Here is a 20,655-nt window from a genome sequence, read left to right as displayed (position 1 = left end):
TGTTTGCATATCCTTTCATTGTCCATACTTCTTTATACCACCCATATCATTACAGTTTTTTAGTGAATATAGATTGAATAAAATCAAACTTAACATTTAAGTGTAAACTATTACTGAAATTAATTCTGTTTTTTTTTTTTTTTCTGCCACGTGTGTAAATAAGTAAAGTTATCTTTCCTACAGCCTTGTTTTCTGTCATGTGCTATAATGTTCTTTGTGATAAATATGCGACCCGGCAGTTATACGGCTACTGTCCATCTTGGGCACTAAATTGGGACTACAGGAAAAAGGCCATTATTCAAGAAATCTTGAGCTGCAATGCTGATATTATAAGTCTTCAGGTAAGTCATACAGAAGAGTGTTTAAATCTCATGACTCCTCCTGCATTGACAACCCAAGAAGCAATTGCAGTTGAATAAATTACATTGACACATTTGAAATTCTAGCCTTAGTGGTTTTAAAAAAAACACTGCCTTTTATCTCCTGTATTAGTAGAGTAATTCTGGCCTAATGGGAAAAGGATTGGTTCTTACGTATGCTTAACTTTGACTTCTTAATCCAGCCCTTATAGTAATACAATCTTGGCAAGTTACTTGAGTCTTATGAGTCTGAAATTAGGATCTGTGAAGTTCCTCCTATTTCTCTGATTCTTGTTCATATGCATAGGAGTATGCATCTTCCTATTCATTACTCCTAAACAACAAAGAATTGACCTTGGCAGTTGGTACCTATAAAATGTGTTCTGGTTGATTTCAGGTAAATTACATTGGAAAGATGTTTTATTCTTGAATCTGCATCTCAGTCCTTTGAAAAAATTACTTCAGGCTTTCAAACTGTACATGCAGAGCTAATATGTAGAACTAATTTTGTCTTATGAAGTAACTTTGCTATTTACACTTTTTTAGGAGGTTGAAACAGAACAGTATTACAGTTTTTTTCTGGTAGAACTGAAAGAACGTGGTTATAATGGATTCTTTAGTCCTAAGTCTCGAGCTAGGACAATGTCAGAACAAGAAAGAAAACATGTTGATGGCTGTGCAATATTCTTCAAGACTGAAAAGTAAGTCCATTTTTTTTTTTTTTTAAGGGAAATACTTGGAGGGTGGAAACTAACGGTGTGGAAATTAATTGACAAATGAAAGATTGAGACACACTATTATTACTCAGAGAACAATATTGACTTGGGGGTTTTGTTTTTAATCAGAATTAATCTTGTTTTGGAAACATGTTTAAAATGCTGTTGTTTCTTCAGGTGTTTATTAGAGCTTTAACTCCAATTGTTAATTGAAGCACCATATAGTTAACATTCCCACTAGGATATGAGAGGGATTATTAAACCCATACTTTGCAAAACAATTATAAAAATTAAAAACTAGAATATTCCAACCTGAAACTTAAACAAAAGTTGACTACATGTGGTTGAAGGTATCTCAAGGTATTTTATGTATGAGTAGCAGACTGAAAAACAACTTTAAATGGATGTGGGAATCTTGGTGCTAAATGTGGAGGATTTTCCATCATGTGATTTAAATGCTTTCATTTCTCTTGAGGAAGTTTGGGATAACTACATTTCCCACAAAGCTAATATCTTGATATTCCCAATTCTATGTTTGTGTGTGTGTTTTTGTTTTTGTTTTAGATTTACTTTGGTTCAGAAACACACTGTTGAATTTAATCAGCTAGCAATGGCAAATTCAGAAGGGTCTGAAGCTATGCTGAACAGAGTCATGACAAAAGATAACATTGGAGTTGCAGTACTGCTAGAACTTCGAAAGGAATTGATTGAAATGTCATGTGAGTGACCTTTTCACTTCCTGTAAAATTGACCTCCAAAATTTAATAGATCTGATTAAACATCTTCAAAAGAAATTATAGCAGAAAACTCATTATGTATTAATGGTCTTGTCTAACACCTGAAGAAACTCAGTGAGAATTTGTCTTTTCTAAATACTTTATATCTTTGCCACAAAGATGAGGATGAAAAATCATTGCCCAGAAAAGTATTACAAACCTTGGAAAAGACATATATTTTTTGTTCTCAAGAATTTTTCATATAAAATAAATAACTGCTCAGGGATAAGAACTTCATAGACTCAACAAGGAAGTTCTGTCTCTTCCTGACCTAATAATAATTATGTTAAAGGTCTTGAGTTCTGGGAAATGGACCACTTACTTCAAATTAAATGAATATTTAGAGTAACTGTCATGCTGAAAACTAAAACTTCTGTCACTTGAACAGTTATCACTTGAACAGTAAGAACTGGGAACATTTAATGGGAAGGATAACAAATATGAAAGAATTTAATGACTGTCTTAAACATACCCAAGAAAGAGCATTTACATTTAATTTTGAGAGACTTGATTTAGGACATCCTAAAACCAAAAATTTCAAGGAGAAAAACTATTTAAAAATCAAGCTATTCCTAGCTTATCTGCATACAGATAATGAATGCCCTCTGTGTTGGAAGCATCAACCTGAGGATTAGATAATTTATTTTTCAGGTTTGTTGAACAGCACAGTCACTGATCAGGTGGGAAATTATTAGGCGTATTTGAGGGTCCTTTTCTATTCAGAGACTCTGAGATATATCACTTGCTTTCATACTCTATAAGAATCTATGGGCTGATGGGAGGGTTTTGTCTGTTTCTTTGTTTTCTTTTTATCTAATATAGCTGGAAAGCCACATCTTGGAACAGAAAAACAACTTATTCTTGTGGCTAATGCTCATATGCATTGGGACCCTGAATACTCTGATGTAAAGTTGGTACAAACTATGATGTTCCTCTCAGAAGTGAAGAACATTATTGATAAAGCCTCTCGAAGCCTCAAATCCACTGCATTGGGAGAATTTGGAACTATTCCACTTGTGTTATGTGCAGATCTTAATTCTTTGCCCGACTCTGGTAAGAATGTTACTTTATGTAGAATGAATGTTTTTTGACTTAAAATGTTTTTGTAATGTATAGTTTCTAATAATTCCAAGTTAAGTCCAAATGATATTTCAGTTTGTGGTGGCATCCATGAGTAGGTTTTAAATTTTATGTGTGTGTGTGTGTGCGAAGTGGGAAAATCATTTTGGGGGAGGGGGAGGTAGTATTTTGGGAATCTAAAGAGGGAGGACATTAATTATCTTTGATGAACAAGTGATACAGTTTGAGCATCCCTCATCCAAAAGTATGAAATGCCACAAAATCCAAAAGTTTTGAGTTCTGACATGATGCCACAAGGGGAAAATTCCACACCATGAAACCTTGTTTCAGGCACAAAATTGTTTATAATATTACACAGTGACCTTCAGGCTGTGTGTATGAGGTGTATATGAAATAGAAGTGAATTCTATTTTAGATTTGGGTCCTATCCTCAGGATCATTATGTATATTGCAAATATTCCAAAATCTTAAATTCAAAACACTTCTAGTTCCAAGCATTTTGGGTTATTTTGAAATAACACTAACTCAGGTGTAAATTGAAATCCTTTATTTACAGTCAAGTAATCTTAATTAAAAAGAGCAACAATCTTTATCCTAAAGTAGAGAGTACAGAAAGCCTGATTTTGAGTAAATAGATTATCTGTAGATAGTACACAGATAAACCAAAGCCCTTGGAATAGCAAACTACATTGTTCTTCCTCTTTGCACTTTGTATTTCAGCTCCTTGTTCATACTGTCATACAATATACATGTTTACATAGGTAAGTTTGTTAGCACATTATTGCCATCACAAAAGATAAGAGCCATGAAGAAGAAACTATTTTAAAATTTGTTGTTTAAGATCTGTAATTCTTTAGTCCATCTCATCAGACTCTCTTGGGATACTGCTACTGAAGCAGTTCGGGATTGTTTTCTGGCAGTTTCTCTTCCTTTTTCTACCTTCTGTATAGCTACACAATATCTGAGGAGCAAGGAAAGAAAAGTACAGTGTTTTAATAGCAAAGATGTGGGAAAATTCCAGTCTTGCTAACTAATTTAATGAAAATTAAAATGTATTTGCTAAGTGCACTTTATTGGGAAAATAGTATCCAGGAATGGTGCTCAGCCTAACTGATGGCATTCTTTTTCATAGTTGGCAGTCTTATAAAATGACAAAAAATTCCAAGATTAGAATTGAATATCTTGGAAGTAGTTTAACATAAGCAAAACCTATGCAATAATATGTTAATCTTGGTGTTATCTTTAATTTTAAAATAGTGGCAATAACCTGGATTTTGAAAAATAAGGAACTAGTTTACACTCCAGACCAATTGTTTTATACAGCCTTTAAGGTAATTAGGAGGCACATCTGTTTGTGAGATAGTTTTAAATGAATAAAACAAAGTGTAAAATATTGGTACTATGATTACAACTACATAAAAATGGATTAGGACAAGTTATGGCAAATTTTTAAAATGAAACATTTTAGAAAGTAGGAATGTGAGTGGTTTTTTAAAATTATTTACTATTGCATTTTTTTATTCATTATAGTTATACATAATATCGGGGTTCATTTTGACATAATTATATAAGCATGGAATATAATTTGCTTCAGTTCTGCCCCAGTACTTCCACTTTCCCTCTCCACATTCTTCCCTCTGTTCCCTTTCCTCTACTCTAGATCTTTTTTTTTATTTATAGTTTTTTTTTAAATTGGTGCATTATGGACATATATAAAGTTGTGAAATTCATTGTGGCATATTCATATATGTACATAGGAAAGTTTGATGAAATTCATTCATTTCACCATTCTTCCCTTTTCCCATCCCTCCTCTCTTCCCCTCAATTCCTTTACTCTGCTGCACTCATCTCTCTTCTATTTTCTGCATGATCTTTTAAAATTATATTTGTCCACTCTATGTTATACTTGATAATAATGAAACTGTTTCTCTTCATTTTAGGTGTTGTAGAATATTTGAGCACTGGTGGAGTAGAAACAAATCATAAAGACTTTAAGGAACTGAGATATAATGAAAGTCTTACAAACTTCAGCTGCAATGGGAAGAATGGAATGACCAATGGAAGGATCACTCATGGTTTCAAGTTAAAGAGTGCCTATGAGAGTGGCCTGATGCCTTACACAAATTACACATTTGATTTCAAGGTGTGTCTTAACATTCATGTTTTTAAAACCCTCACTTTTACCGGCAAGTTTTATAATTTCAGTAAGTCTTTAAAATGTGGGTATATGTTCAGACTGGAATTAAGCAACCTCAAGTTCTTTGAAAGCAATATACTTTTAATTGCTTTTCTATAGAATTCCGTGTGATTAATGTCATATCTTTACTTTCTCAATAATCTGTTAGAATATTTCCCAGCACGAGAAGTCACATGAAATAATGATAGTAAATCAATTCCTGGGTTATCTTTTACCTTTTGGGGGCAGAATGTCTCTTACATGTTCATTACTAATAGCCGATATGCAGTGCTGTAATACTAATTGCATATCAGGTGAGATGAGGCAACCTTTTACAGTCTATTTTAAATGAAACTGTAATTCATTGAGTGCTAGAATATGATTTACATTAGCTATTTTTAAGTGTTTATGAAATATATTTGTGTGTCTTCTTACACAATTAACAGCTTTTAGTGTGGTGTGTCTCTTATTTTGAGATCAGTGGTTGTTTAGAACTATGTGACTTTGTTCAGTTGCTCTTTTTAGTTATTTTCTGCATTTCTGTTTTCCTACACCCCAGTTTCTATTTTTGTCTGTTAGAATATAAACGAGTTTAGTTAGAGTCTCAGGAGCTCTTGTACCTTAAAACGTAGAAATTATGACCTCTGTTTGTCCTTAAGAGCTCCTTCCTTTTAGATTCATAGCAGACTGAAGAGAGGCAAGAGTAATAATCAAAGGGTGGGAGAAATTACAGGTTGGTTGGTTGGTTTCCCCCCCTCCTTCCCTCCCTTCCTCTCATTTCTGTTCCTGATACAGAGAGAGGAAGAAGGAATTTGTGTGCTTCAGTGCCTTTGGCCAAGAGCAGGTAGAGGAGGAGTTGAAGTTACAGGAGGAGAGGGGCAAAACCAGCAGACCCATAACTATGTGCTAGAAGCTATAGAGACAGGTAACTTCCTGTTACTATAAGAAAATACCTGAGATAATTAACTTATAAAGTTTTATTTTGGGTCACAGTTTTGGAGGATCTAGTACATGATTGAGTAGCCCCATGACTTTCAGATCTCTGGCAAGGCAGCATATCATGGTGGGAGGACATGGTAGAGCAAACTGCTCACCTAATTAACCAAGAAGCAAAGTCAGAAAAAAAGAAAATGGAGGGGCAGTGATCACATAATTCCTTTAAGACATGCCTTCAGTGACCTATGGACCTCTCATAAAACCCTACCTTTTACAGGTCTATAGGATCACCCCCAATAGAATGCCACTCTAGGGACCACGCCTTTAAATACATGGACCTTTGGAGAACAGTCAGCATCAAATCTGTAGTAGATTTCATTTGTTTGTTATTTCCAGAAGCCCAGAGTGCTGGGGACTCGAACCCGGGCCTCCAGCATGAGAGGCTGGCACTCTAGGAGCTGTGCTATACGGCCTACCCTTGTAGTAGATTTCAATCACACATAAGAAAATGTAATTACTCCTTGGGGTGGACATTAGCAAGAGAAGAAAATCGGGGGTTAGAAGTATTAAATGGGTGGGAGCAGGATTTAGGAAGATCTGTGGAAAATGAACCTGACATTTGAAGGATAAGAATAACTGGTTGACAAATAAATAGAAGGAAGTATTTTGGGCAGAAGAGACAGCATGTGTGTAAACCCTGGGGCAGGAAAAAGCTTAGCATCTACAAAATGCCTTCTTCCCCCACCCACCCAAAAGGCTTCTATGGTAGTAGAGTAGTGAGCAAGAAGTTAAGAAAGAGAAGCAGAGGAAGTATCATGAAGGGTCTTTTAGGTTTCTTAGCATTATTTGGTAAAGATCCAGATAGGAAGAATACTTCCTTGGGCTAAGTTTGACATTCGTGTGACCATTTGGTTTCTATAGTACTACACCTCTTCCTATAAGCTAGTAAATTTCTTTTGTTTTGTTTACCAAACATGAATGTAAGAGTATGTCCCAAACATTCAGTATTTCAGTGTTATCTTATGTGGGGCCTTGTCTTTTTTCTTTTTCTTTTTTTTTTTTTTTCCTTTTTTCTTGTTTTTCAGGGTATAATTGACTACATCTTCTATTCTAAACCTCAGCTGAACACTTTAGGCATCCTGGGACCTCTGGACCACCATTGGCTAGTTGAGAATAATATCAGTGGCTGCCCACACCCACTTATCCCCTCCGACCACTTCTCACTTTTTGCACAACTGGAGCTCTTACTGCCTTTCCTGCCCCAAGTTAATGGCATTCACCTTCCTGGCAGGAGGTAGTCAAGTACCTACAGAGGATAACCTCAGTTTTATTTGTAAACTTGTGAAAATCTGAATATAGCGGAGTGAGGTTTGCCACTAGGGATTTTTCTTAATGATGATTTGAATTTTCAATCTGATTATTTGAAACAAGGATAAAGTATGAAAGCCAGGTGCTAGCAACTACAAATTCTGAGCCCAATATGCTTTATATACTGCTAGACAGGGATTGGTGTGTTTGCACCTATCTTTAATTTGTTACAAGTAATTTTCCTGTTTCTTCTATCCAATATAATATTTTCATGCCTTGAAATAGGAAAATGTTTGAACAGCATATTCTCTTTGCACAGAAATCTGTAGCACTACTTTTTTGAGGCCAGTAGTAACATCCAGAGACCATTCTTCCAGACTTTACTTCCTCCTTTTTCAGACTTGTTTGTAAAATATAGAATTTGAATTTAGCCTTGATGATTGTATATGATCCACAGAAGACCTGATTATGACATTTTGTACTTAAAAAAATCAGATTTGAAAATGATTGTATTGTAAACTAAGGCTAAATTTTTTTTTTAACCTGTTTCCTGTGTTCTGAAGGCCAGCTTGTAAAAGAGTTGCAACAGACTTTCTCTGCAATGATTTGCACTGTTAGGGTTTTGTTAGCCCTTTTGTACTACTTTATTTTTAAATTGAGAACATTTGTTCTTTAAATCTAAGTCTGCTTAAACCTTAGGATGTGTTCTTGGACCAGAAGCAACTTATTCATGAATTTCTGAATTTTTACAAAAACTCTCTCTCTACCAGGACAGATAAGCTGAACAATGATCTGTAGGCATTTATGGACTGAACGTGATAGGTAATTATATGTACATTCTGATATTTTTAAACTTTTGACTGTTTTTAAGTTTAAAACTTATAGCTGCTTAGGTACAGCTTCTTAACTCCTCTTTGAGACATTTCCTGTCCTATTTCCACTGTGCCTGCCTAAATTTGTTCTCACCAAGCACTGCCTGTGCATGCAGAGAAAATCTGTGCATCCTCTTTTATATTTTTTAAATACTGTTTAACATTTGTGAGAATTTTATGAAAATGCTTTTGTATGAGCTGTGGCTTTTTTCTCATTGTGAAGCATTGAATATCATATTTTGGAACATGTTCATAGGGTGGGTCCCTGGGTCTTTGTATACCAGACCCAAGCACTGCTTCTAGGTGTCATTGCACAGTGCTATTTGTCACCCAGAATACTACTATCATGTGAATTCTTTTTGGTTATGTGTTTTTTTAATCATTCCTTTTTTAAGAAAAAGTAATTTTCCGTTTATGAAGCAGTATGAATTAGATGTATTTTCAAAACAGGTCCCTAAGGCATTCTTCAGATCATTTTTAAAGTGACTAAGTCATTTTAATGTCAACCAAGATAAAAGTTATGTGTATCCTGTGTTTTGCCCATAGTGCCATTAGTAGATTTGAGATTAAAGCCAGCTTTAACTGTGCAAAGTTAAATTGTATATGTTCTGTTCTTGTTCATTCTTCTCTCAAAAATCAAATGAATTTAGAGGGAGCTAACTGCTTTTGTTTCAACTGCAGGCAGGGGAGCAAAAGGACACCATGTGAGCATTAAGAAAAAAAATTGTTGAGTGTTAGTAACAATTTTTATACAGAGAATGAGTCATTTTGGATAATGACTTAAAATTTTATGAAAAAGATTCAGCACTTAAATGTGCTTATTCTGTTTTTAAGAGAAAATAAAATTATATACTGTTTAAATAATGATTTTTTTCTTTTTCTTTTTTCTTTTTTTTCCCTGAAGAAATTCTTCAAAAGGTTTTGATCTTGAATCTTTGTCTTGGACCTGGTTTTTCTTTTAAGATTTTGTTTTGTTTTAATTTTTAAAAAAATTTTTTAAAGATTTTGTTGTTGTGATGATTTTTCTTTTATTTTTTTTTATTTTCTTTTTAAGTCATGATGACACCAAACATATCCAGTTTATAATCAGTTTATTGGAAAACTGGTATTGATGTAGAACCAGTACATAACTTTTTATGGTATGTTAGTTTTGGTTTGGTTTGGTTTCTTTTCTTCTTCTTCTTCTTTTTTTTTTTTTTTTCCTTTTCTTTTCTTTCTTTCTTTTTTTTTTTTAAGTGTGAATAAAGGTGTGTTTACTTGTTTTTCCTAAACACTGTGTCGGTAATGTGCATCATGAGAATTTCCAGTGATGTTGAGCTGGAGCTGGTTGGACTGATGAGACCAAGGAAGCCACTTTTTCTATGACCTGCATTGTGTAATCATGGGTCCGGAGAGCTTTGTGGAAAGGAAGTGGAGGAGCACTTAACTCATTTTGTATGTGTTAATGGAAGATGTATTCTTTTCATAGATGCTGGAGCTAGAGTGCACTTGTTAGATGCTAAAGGTTTGAGCTTTACACATGATGTTTTCATCTGTATTTGTTATTGTCTACAATAATAGAATTTAAAATTTTGAATTTGGAGGCAGCATATTAAGATATAATGGCCTGTTATGTCTTGAAAATACTTGGTTTTGCCTCTTTCAGGCATACCACATTCTGTGGGTCAGCTTGAACAGCCTCTCCATCTTATGTAGATAGTGATAATTGAACCAAGAGTGTAGATTTACAACTGTAACCTTCAAAAGAGAAAGAAAATATTTTGAGTCTATAGAGAATAAACAGTCACACCAAAATAGATTATACTTTGTTAAGAAAGGTCTTATGTTTTAAGTATTTTCTTGGTGTCCTGAATAATTTCCAGTAATCTATATTCACTGAAATGCAATAAAACTAGTCCATTTCACAGTGTAGATTATTTTTCAGAAATTCTGTGATGAACATATTTAATGTTTTGCCATAATGTAATTTCAGTGTTCTTGCAGGAGAAATCCAAATTAGGAAAGTTTTACAGAAAATTTGGGGTGTGTTTTCTGTTTTAAAGATGATAAATCTGGAGGCACACAATTGCTTGTTGTAAATCTCTTGAAGTACAGTTTACCATATTAGTGGTAACTTATTTATGCCTTGAGAATTAAAAATAATGTTCATCAAGATTAATTTATGGTATAATTTACTAAAGTTGTAGAAATAAATTGTTGATTGCAACTTTAATAGTCCCAGAAGTTAAGCAAAGAACATCTCCAAGAAATGTGTTTTTGTTTGTATTTTTATTTGATTAGTAACAACCAGTAAAACATTTTTAGGGTTAGCACTTTTGAAACCTAAGGACATCATTAAATTTGGTAGTGTGCACTTCTGAATATTGAAATTGTAATTTCAAAGCTCTTCTAAGATTCAGTTTTTCAAAAATAACATTCAGTTTTTAGAGTTTCACTTTTTTACTATTTAAACTTATGGAATTAGTTTCCATCATGATTTCAGGGTTGGGGGCCATGTCATATAAGGACAAAAGCCAACCTACGCAAAACAATCATAGCACTTTGGTCTTTTAATGAATCATCCAGAATATTCAGTATATATATTGCAGATCACTCATAGAACACCTTAAGCAAGTATTTCTCCCCCACTCAAAAGCAGTATTTTAAGATGTTTGTTTTTCTTTTCTTTTTGGTTACATACATTTTAAAAACTGGCATGTTGATGTGGTGTCTAAAATAGAGTATCTAGTCTTTTTATTCACAGTACATTATATTGTGTAATGCACTGGACTGTCTCTTGTTTACCATTCATATAACAAAACCCAGCACATTATCTGCACTAAGCTCTAAGAATGTCACATTTGCCTAGGCAGCTCTTTGATAAGGGTAATGGGAAACTGAATTTATACCATATGGACTGGTGGTAACAAGGGCTTATACTGTTCTTTTCAGTGGAACCTTCTTGGTCAAATTGTAACTAGCTAGTATTATATTTATATACAGGGTCTCTTTTCTTTACCGATGTATTTTCCTACTCATAGCCAACCAATAAATTCAATATCTGTTTCAAATATTTTTAAAGTGTAATTTGTATAGTTATAGTACTTAGGTTTGAGGAAAATAAATGTTAATCAGCAGACCACATATTTAAAATTCTGAGTCATCTGGGACAGGGTTATAACTCACCCTTTCAAAGGGAAGAGTGAATGGGGACAGGGCCACAATATGGGGAAATGGTGTAAAAATATGTATTTCCTTATTGGCTGTCTTATTCTGTATAACACTCATATCTTTGCCAAAGTTCAATTTTATATTTAGGCACCTAATGATTTATTTGCATTTCGGATTTTTGTTGTTGCCATATACCTCAAAATATAAGAAATGGGCTGATGTGTCTTACGTCTTTTGGAAGGAGGTGGACATATTTTAAATAAATGCTTTTAAATACAGTAGCAAACATTGTGTTGGAATTATACTAATTTATTGTATGTTTTACATGTTACATGTTTATTTTGTTGTATATGTAATCTTTAAAACTGTGTGACTTTCCAAGTCTTCAGATGTGGGCATAATTATAGTTGAGAGAAAAACATTGATTTGCTTTTTAGAAACTAGTTCTATAACAATAAATGTAAATTTCATGTAGGTGCTGGATAAATAATCGTTTAAAATCAGAAGACAATTTAGAGAAATGTTTGCTGAGGTGTCCCGTTCTTATAATAATCTTGCTCCTCCTCGTAATCCAAAAATAAGTATATAAAAGGTAATGAAAGTATGGGTGCCATGTTATTTCATAAATTCTAACCAGTGTTTCTTTTAGAGGAATAAGTACCTAAAGAAACATGAGTTGATATATATTTAGAATAACATCAGGTTTTAAGTAACAGTGTTACTTTATGTTAAAAGGGTTCCTTTTCGGCTAATATTTACATATTCAAATTTAGGTCAGTTTTAAAATAAGTTTTCACAAATACTACAAAGACAGTTTTAACAGGATATATATTGAAAGAATCTTGCAAAAGATGGCTTTTAGGAGAATCCTAGGATGACATGAGAAATATTTTATAAGTAAATTTGTCCTTATTAATACCCGGAAGTCAGAATATTAAGTTCTTTAAGTGAGTCTATCAGTCTATAGCTAGGAATTAGAAAAGTGCTGGATTTTTCAGGGTAGATTAAAAACCAGTTTCAATGATTTCCTTAGCACATGTAACGTTTCCACATAAATATTATTTTGATTTGTTTTAGCTGCAAACTTCAAATCTCTTTACTCTGTCCAAATGCTATTAAATTATTTTGAATCTAAAGAAACTTTTGCTTACTCTATGAATGTGACCTGATATGGGCTTCAGGAACTCCTGTTGCCTGATACTTTCCAACTTAATTAGCAAAGTAAATCTAAGCCACTGGGCACAGATTCAGTGGGTGAAAGGACTACATATCATCAGTCCAACGGTGAAACATGATGTGTTATGTCAAAACACTTTTCTTGGTCATATACTGATCAGTATTCATTTATAATTGAGACATTTAGAATTGTAGATGTTCTGCTTAGTTTGAAAGTAGATATTTACAGGTACAATCCTTGTGCTTCGTTGATCATTATAATCAAATGCAATAAGTGCTAAAGATATACCATGCATGCAGGCAGCAACTGTCTTCAAGGGTCTGTAAAATCTCAGAGATAACCTCTGAGCAGTGTTCTGAGGGACTAAGAAATTCTTTCCAGGGTAAGTAATAGGAACTCTAATAAAGGCCTTTGTGGAATATCTTTAACTATAAATGGAATGGATTTTGAACATAACATGTGCCCTGGGTGTAGAGTGCACCTGTGAAGTGACTGAACTGGAACATGATGAGCAAAGTCAGTGCCTTTAGAACCTGACCCACATGCCAAAAGTTTGAACTTCATTCAGTAGGTGATGTAAAGAGCCACACAAGATTTTACATGGGAGTAGCATTACTAGATTTTTGTTCTAGAAAGATATCACCCAGCAGTATATGTTGAATGAATGAAAAAAATAAGACTAATTGGTGTCAGACTAAACTGACTTCTGGTGTAGTTCAGTTGACATAGGTTAAACTGAGGAGAGCTTGCAGAGAAGAAAAAGAAGGGAAATTTGAAAAGTTTGGGAAATAGAATAAATGAGAACCTCAATTTCTGCTTCACTGGGTGAAGAGACAGGTGAATGAGTTTTGTCTAGACTCATTGGTTTCCTTAGAGTAAACCCTGATTTGACCTGTGCTATGTCTTGGCCCTCCACTTTTCTTTATTGATTTGACAAAGGTATTTAATCAAAGAATTTTCTCATTTGTTATACCATTTCCTATTACCTTTAATTCAGATTTTAGACTGAATTAAATTCAGATTTTGCCTTTACTAAACAACTAATTAAAGAAAATAGTTTTTAAAGCTTGTTTTTTAAGGCTTTTTATATTACTGAAAATGGTTTTAAGTGAACAAGACTGCCTTCCAGATAGATTACTGGTAAGGCTAAGCATTAGAACATACATAAATAAAATAAATAGAACAATACTTAACAGATCAAAGGGATCCAAGAATTCCCGTTTTCTCTTGTGCAAAGGTTTAGCTCTGTTCATTAGCAGCCTTTAACTACGAGTGATTTTTGAGCACTTGAACTGTGACTATTATCTGAATATTTTATGCAGACAGCAGGAGTTGCTATACCTATGTATATCATAATTCATACCTAAATTGAGGGTTGAAATCATGCAAAGTATATTCTCTAGTCATTGAAGTAAAGTTAGATATGAAGTTGGGAAGTTCAGAATTATGTGGAATAACAGGTTAAAGAAAAAGGCAATTGGAAAATTCTCTGAAATAAGTGAAAAGATAACATACTAAAAACATGGTATGCATCAAAAATGATGCTTAAAGGGAAAATTATAGTTGTAAAGAATATGTTAAAGACAAAAAGACCTCAAATGAATAACCTTTCATCATAGAACTGTAGAAAACAAACAGCCAACCAAACCTAAAACGAGTGTTAAGGAAATAATAAGGATTAGAGCCGAGATTCATGGGATAAAAAAGAATAACATGGAAAATCAAAACCTGAAAGTTAGTTTTTTGGAAGAATCAGCGAAATTTGTAAGTCTTTAAACTGAAAAGGAAAAAATCCCCACAACTGTGCACAATAAAATCAGGCATGAAGGTTACTATTACCCTTACAGAGTAAGGATTATTATGGAATACTACAGTCAATTGTATGCCACTGGATTAGGTAAAGAAGATAAAATGAAAAAATTCTTGGAAAGATACTACCAAAATTGACTCAAGAAGAAACAACATCTGAATAGCTCTATGTTTCTTATTACTTTTCTGGTTTAAGAAAAGTATTGACAAAATTTAAATCAGTTCTGACACAAAAGATTGAATTAGTTATGGAACAACAAAAATCTTAGGGAAAGAAAAGCCCATCCAGATGACTTCTCTGGTAAATTCTACCAAATATAAAAAGAATTGATAAAAGTTTTGTTTCTTATGTTTAATTTTATAGACATCAATTTAAAATTCTTAAAAAAATAGAAGGAAAACTTAACCCCTCCTTAATCCACTATTATTACCCCGATATCACCTGATGTCAAAACTGGACAACTCTTAAGACTAACTGCTTCAAAGGTGTTATATACTTTCATTAGGTGTATGTCGTCTAATTGTCTTTTTGTGGTATTAGCAATCTTGATCAACATTAACTTTATAGAATTTGCAAAATGATAACCTGTATTATTCCTTTGCTTACATTTTGTAAAACAAAAAAATCATCAAATGTTGGTGACCCGTGGCACAGATTTTATCAAAGGCAGAGTACATTCCTGATTAATCCAACAATTTCTGGTTCCTAAAGTGGGAAGTAATATCTAGAGACCAAAATCTAGATGCAAGAATTCTGTCTTACTGCTGTTGGATGAGACAATTTCTAGGTTGTTTTAGGGAACAGAGATGAGAACCCCACCACCACCACCAAAGATAAAATGGGTCGAGCACTTACACATCAATTCTGATCTTGAACCCTACTTTTAAAATATGAAGTACTTGTTTGTGCTGCCAGTGTATATAAAATAATTATCCTGTGAAGTAGAAATTAATGAAATTCAGGTAGATGTTAAGGCTGACAAAAGTAGAAGTTTATATTATGGTACATGTATTATAGTGAAACTTTTGTACAGGCTTCTGATTTAGCTCTCTTGAATATTGACTAACTGATAAGCAGTGATTTGGGAAACCTCTGAAAGATTGATTTGATTGAACAGACTTTCTGGGGATCTGAAGGGGATTGTCCTTGAAGATACTTTAGTCTACAGGGGATCATGCTGAGCATTCTGCAGATGGCATTGTTGCAAGTCTGCAGCTTCCTGGGAAACTGTGCTTGTTGAGCATGGCCTCCAGCCAGAGATGCTGAACCACTTTATATCTGTAACACTGGAGGAGCCAGACATGGAGCACTCGTCTCTAGGGTTTTTACTTAACCTTAATGATATTAAATCAGTATCCTCTTTTAACTTTGCCAGAAATCTTAGGTTTTAGTGGCATTCGCATAGTCCATTTGATTCATCACAGAAAATGCAGAGAATGGCCTTACGATAGAACCACCAAGAAAAGTTAGATTATTTTGGCAGTTCTTATCCTTGGGGTTTAACTCCTCCCACCCCCAGGATGTAAAGTACTATATTTTCACATTACTTGAAATAGTTGCTCTATAGTGATTCTGACATTAAAAGAAACTTAAGTTTTATTTCAACTTTAGATATTGCCTTTAAAAGCATTTTGGGGAAAAAAAAACATTTTGGTCTTTTGTAGCAATGTAGAATATTTACATGGTTATAATGTCAAAGTGGCAAAATATTTTTAAAAAATCTACTCCACTGAATTCCCTCTCTCAACATGTAACCATTTTTAAACATTTTATCCTGTCATTGTGTATGTAACTGGAGATTACACTTGGGAGCACTCCACTGCTTAGCTACATTGCTAGTCCTTTTTATTCTGAGGCAGGGTCTCTTGCTAAGTTGCTCAACCTAACCTGAACACTTGTTCCTCCTGCATCAACTTCCTGAGCAGCTGGACTTATGGGCATGCACCTGATTTTGGAATAGCCTTTTGAAGATGTAAGTTAGGTGTCAACTTGGAGACTGTACCCTGTAAACTATGGAACAGGTCAGTGTACACTGTAGTCTTAAATGGTAAAGTGGAGTTGATACTGGGCAAAGGGGAAGTTGAATAGTAACAGACATAAAGGCCTCGTAAGATTCCATGAGGTACCAAGGTGCGGTGAGGACCCTTCATATTTATCCCAGCTTACATTAACCAATTGTTGAATGCAGACTGCCTCAGGTGTAGGGGAATAACCTTTGAAGAGATGAATTTCTTTGAGGGCAGTGCCCAGAAAGCAACTCAACTGGTTGCTATCAGTTACCAGAGCCCCAAGAGCAATGGAAATGAACAGAAAATCTGGGCAGCATGCTACAGCATTTACTACAGTTCAAGTTTAAATGCACTGTTCATTTATACTTTTTTTTTTTTTTTCCTTCATTTAAGAGGTTTGGGGACCAGCTTCAGGATTATGTTGGTCTCTTTCCTCTGAGCACTTTTATTTTCTCTCCATTATTTTCCTGGGTAGATTCCACAGGTGGAGGGAGGATACTAGGGTCTTCTTAGGTACGGGTTCTTTGTCTAATACCACCTACCATCAGTTCCAATAGGTGGCATACAATGTCCCCCTGTTGGTTTACTTGAACATTTAATCCTGTTCATTAATTAAGGAATTGTTACTAGGCAACCTACAAAGAGATTGGATTCATAATATTCAGAGGTTGACATGAAGTCATGTCAAGGTTTGTCCCAACCACCTTCCTCACCAGAGATGCATAACAGTTCTTCTCATTAGGGTTTATAATCAGCCAGACCAACCTTCCACAAAGATCCTTGACAATCTGTGGATTAAAGGGTTGATAATGATCTAAATTTCATGTGCATCCAGGTGGCCTCTTTCCTGTTTGTTTGTGAACTCATCAAAAGACCCCCCAAAAAGAGAAAAATTTAAATCTCTGGATATTCTTGTCAAAATAGGAATGGAAAAAGGTCAGTACTGTTTTAATATAACAGATGAAAATGGATTTGGTTTTTTACAATGAATGGATGGTCAAAGATGGAAACCCTTCACAGAAAGCACAATGCAGAATTAATTATGCCTTTAACAAAGTTTACTGGGTCGCTTTCCCTGAAATGGACATCAGGGTCCCAGTTCTGTGGGCAGCTGTCCACCAACATTAGGCTTCAGTCCAGAAATGTTGGTTCCTCTATTAGAACAGGAGGAATCAAAGCCACTGTGTTATTTGAATGAAATCACATGGAAAGCAAGCAGATTTCCTGTATCCCTCAGTGTTACTCCATTCCAAGGAAGAAATGTATAAGTCAAGAGGATTCAAAACCTTTAAGTATTAGCAACAAATGGGTTTATTTGGTGTGGTCTCACCAATCTTCAAGGATTAGATAATTTTCATGCTTCATAAACACTTTTACAGAACGTAAATCTAATTGAATCCCAGTCACCTTTAATTTCTGACTGGTTCTCTTCCCCTTTCTCTTCCCCTCTTCCCAGGGTTTTATTTGCTCCCTCCTTACCTCCCTCTCACACCTTATCTAATCTGGAGTATGACATTCTTGGTCCCCTATGGAGATTTTTTCAGGGAATAAAAAAATCCAAGTGCAAAATTACTCTTAGCCAAGTTTATTAAGAAAGGTAGAGGAAGGATGTGACCATTCAGGACCAGCAGCAGGATTTCTTGCCCTTCTAGGTGGACAGCTTCTTGTCCTCAGGCAGGGTTACTCCTGCCTTGGCTCAACCAAAGAAAGTCAGGGCCCCCTGGAAAAGAGAAATCAAGTTTGAGTGTGCCCCTTCACTGCCACCAGAGAACTGACAAGAGGCCCTGGGCACCTGCGACCACTCAAGTCGGGAAGGCAAGCACATCTGATGGCCCTAGCTAGGGTTCTCAGGTGGCAAATGGGAAGTGAGCACCAGGACAAAGTATCACAGGCCACTGGCAGCCTCCCTGTGACAAATGCATCCTGTACCGTGCCCCACTTGGACCCCCATGGTTCACACCCAAGATCAGAGCTTCTCCCAGGGGTATGGCTTGCTGGAGCAGGACAAGAAGCAGGATCTCCCTGACAGTGGGCTGGATGCCTCATACGATTTTGAGGATAGCCAGGAAGGGACAACAACACAGGAAGGGGCTCCCAAGATGCCTTTGTTACCAGCAGTGTCTTCACAGCCCCCACGGCCTCGGGGCCCAGCTCAGTGACACACTTCCTGGAACCTTCAATGAGGTGCTCCACTGGGATGCCCAGGCTGGCCAGCATGATCTTCAGGGGGTTGAAGTAGGTGAGAGGGGGTTTGGGCACAGCCCCAGCCACAGCTTCCACAGCAGGGGCTAAGGCAGCTACAGGTTGGGCTATAGGCTTGACCACCGAGTCCACAAAGAAGGTGTCACCTGCCAACACATAGGAAGAATCTCACACCTGCACCCAGTGGGTTCTGAGGAGCCTAGCTGAGGATTCGTCTGAGAGGACACCCAAAACCTATCCAGACCATCCCCCTACTCCCAGACCAAGCCCAGAGATAAGGAAAAGTGACCATGTAAATAGGAGATGGCTGCAGAGAGAGCTATGGGAAATGACCTGGAGGTGGAGGAAGAAGAGGTGATCTCAGCGCAGGCTGGAGGGCAGGCTTCCCAAAGGAGGGCACATTCATGCTGTGCCTTAAGGAATGAGGAGACATTCACCAGACAGAGAACAGGTGGGTGTTCCTAAATCAGTGCTGATGCTTGCACTAGTCCAAGACTGGAGAGGGCCTGATGTAGGTGGGTGAGGAGGCATAACCTAGGCAGGCAGTATGGTGAGAGGAAGAATGACTGACCCTGGAAGGTTTCTAAGGCCAGAGGAAGGAAAAAGGGAACCCTGGAAGAGTAAGCAGAGGGGCAGAACTATCCTTCTGGAGCACCAGAGGCAAAGCTGGACAAACCAACATGAGTAGCCTGTTGCACTACAAAGGCAGCAGTGTCAGGACTGTCTGGAGTGGGGGCCAGGGGAGAGCAGATGTCTGTGGCAGGTCTTTCCTATGCCAAGGTTCCAAGGCCACTCACCATAGTTGCTGAGCAGGGACAGGTAGAGCACCAGGAAGGTGATGATGAGCTTCATGGCAGAGTAGGACTTTGTGGATACCCCTGGGAACATAAACAAGAGCCTGGCCCTGAGGGCTTCATATACCCAGAGCTGGGGCCTCACCCCCTCTTCCTGAGAGATGCATTGTTTGCTCAGCTAATAGGCAGAGTTGCAGCCAACTTCCTGCTCTGGCTGGTGGGTCCTGAGAAGCTCATGCCCCCTCCACCCCTGACTCCCTCTCATTTGGGTCTTAGGGATTTCCTCTTGGCATGATCTCCTAGGTCACAGTACTGGGCTCTCCTGAGAAGAACTGAGGCTGTGGGTTTTGTCTCCACAAGGCCTACTCAGACTGGCACTCTTACTTTGTGGTCTGACCCCACCTTGCCTTCACCACAGTATAGACACTGGGGCACAGGCCCAGGTGCAGAACAGGCTTCTCACACAAGCAAGAGGCTGGGAGATGTGCATAGGTCCCAGGGCTGGGAGCTTGCAGAGCACACTGAATCACCAAATCTTCCCTCAGTTAAGGCAGGGTCCCTGATCCTATACCATGGGTATGTTACGTGCTGGGGCTCCTCATGACTCCTTCCAGTCCTGGGGAAGCCAGGATGGTTGAGGAAACTTCAGGTAGCCTCCCCAGATGATCAAGCCTCACTCCTGGCCTCTTCTTTGGTTGGGTACAGGCACTGATGCAAAGGACCTAGGACAGTTTTCTTTGAAATCAGCTTTGAAGCCTGTAGATTTCTCTGAAATATTCCTTAATCATCTGTCACCTGCAGAAATGACAAATGGAGGGAAAACACTGATACCCCTGAAACAATCAATGGGAGGAGCTAACTTTTTAGGGAGTATCTTGGAATGCCCCTACCATGGCATAGAAGCATGCCTTGGCTTTTGTGACTGGCATGGGTCTCCAGCCACCCTTGTGCTGCCATGACCATAAGTCCCACACTCGCACCTGCAGATAGCTTGTGGCTTCTTAATAACTGACCAGTGTGTGCATATATACACACTGTTTCTGCTTGTTTCTAACATTTCATTGACACTTTTGTCTGGGAAATTTTTGCATTATTAGCTAGGATGTGTATGTTTTGTTGGTCATTGGGAAAATAATTTCAATGGAAAATACATTTTTGAAGGTGGTGATGATTCATTACCTTCCAAGAGGTTTTCTGGAAGGAATACAGCTCATGAGACAGGAGCAAAACCACCTTTGTAACTAGGAACATAGTGGTCTCCACACTCAGAGTGCCCTGAGCCTTGTTCTC

At 36.6% G+C, this 20,655-nt stretch overlaps 2 protein-coding genes and 1 pseudogene across 3 annotated transcripts in view; 1 reads left to right on the top strand and 2 right to left on the bottom strand.

Annotated features, from left to right (window-relative positions):
- The window catches only part of Cnot6 (CCR4-NOT transcription complex subunit 6), a 72,898-nt gene extending 63,735 nt beyond the window's left edge, over positions 1 to 9,163 (top strand). For both annotated transcript variants that reach the window (XM_047556899.1, XM_047556898.1), the window contains exons 7-12: positions 184 to 341; positions 906 to 1,060; positions 1,640 to 1,794; positions 2,674 to 2,904; positions 4,872 to 5,074; positions 7,129 to 9,163. In XM_047556899.1, the coding sequence (XP_047412855.1) occupies positions 184 to 341; positions 906 to 1,060; positions 1,640 to 1,794; positions 2,674 to 2,904; positions 4,872 to 5,074; positions 7,129 to 7,341 (1,115 nt within the window). In that variant the 3' untranslated portion in view covers positions 7,342 to 9,163. The remainder of the gene's footprint in view (positions 1 to 183; positions 342 to 905; positions 1,061 to 1,639; positions 1,795 to 2,673; positions 2,905 to 4,871; positions 5,075 to 7,128) is intronic.
- A 6,259-nt stretch (positions 9,164 to 15,422) lies between these two features.
- Positions 15,423 to 15,663, bottom strand: LOC124986422 (guanine nucleotide-binding protein G(I)/G(S)/G(O) subunit gamma-5-like; annotated as a pseudogene).
- Positions 15,664 to 17,947: 2,284 nt separating this feature from the next.
- On the bottom strand, positions 17,948 to 19,423 carry Scgb3a1 (secretoglobin family 3A member 1). Its single transcript, XM_047554924.1, has 3 exons — positions 19,369 to 19,423; positions 18,482 to 18,717; positions 17,948 to 18,089 (listed from the first exon to the last, which is right to left on the bottom strand). Exons 1-3 carry the CDS (start codon positions 19,421 to 19,423, stop codon positions 18,066 to 18,068), a joined length of 315 nt encoding a protein of 104 aa, XP_047410880.1. The 3' UTR covers positions 17,948 to 18,065.
- Between the last annotated feature and the right edge of the window lie 1,232 nt (positions 19,424 to 20,655).

Source organism: Sciurus carolinensis, chromosome 6 (genome assembly GCF_902686445.1).
Source record: "Sciurus carolinensis chromosome 6, mSciCar1.2, whole genome shotgun sequence".
NCBI classification, from domain to species: Eukaryota; Metazoa; Chordata; class Mammalia; order Rodentia; family Sciuridae; genus Sciurus; species Sciurus carolinensis.
Note: the sequence above shows the minus strand (reverse complement) of the source record. Positions and strands in the feature narration are given on the sequence as shown.

Coding starts and splice junctions, on each gene's coding strand:
- Scgb3a1 (XM_047554924.1), bottom strand. CDS start 19,423: ATGAAGCTCATCATCACCTTCCTGGTGCTCTACCTGTCCCTGCTCAGC. Junction 18,718..19,368: donor GTCCCTGCTCAGCAACTATG/GTGAGTGGCCTT, acceptor ATGTGTTGGCAG/GTGACACCTTCTTTGTGGAC. Junction 18,090..18,481: donor GGGCTGTGAAGACACTGCTG/GTAACAAAGGCA, acceptor TCTCTTTTCCAG/GGGGCCCTGACTTTCTTTGG.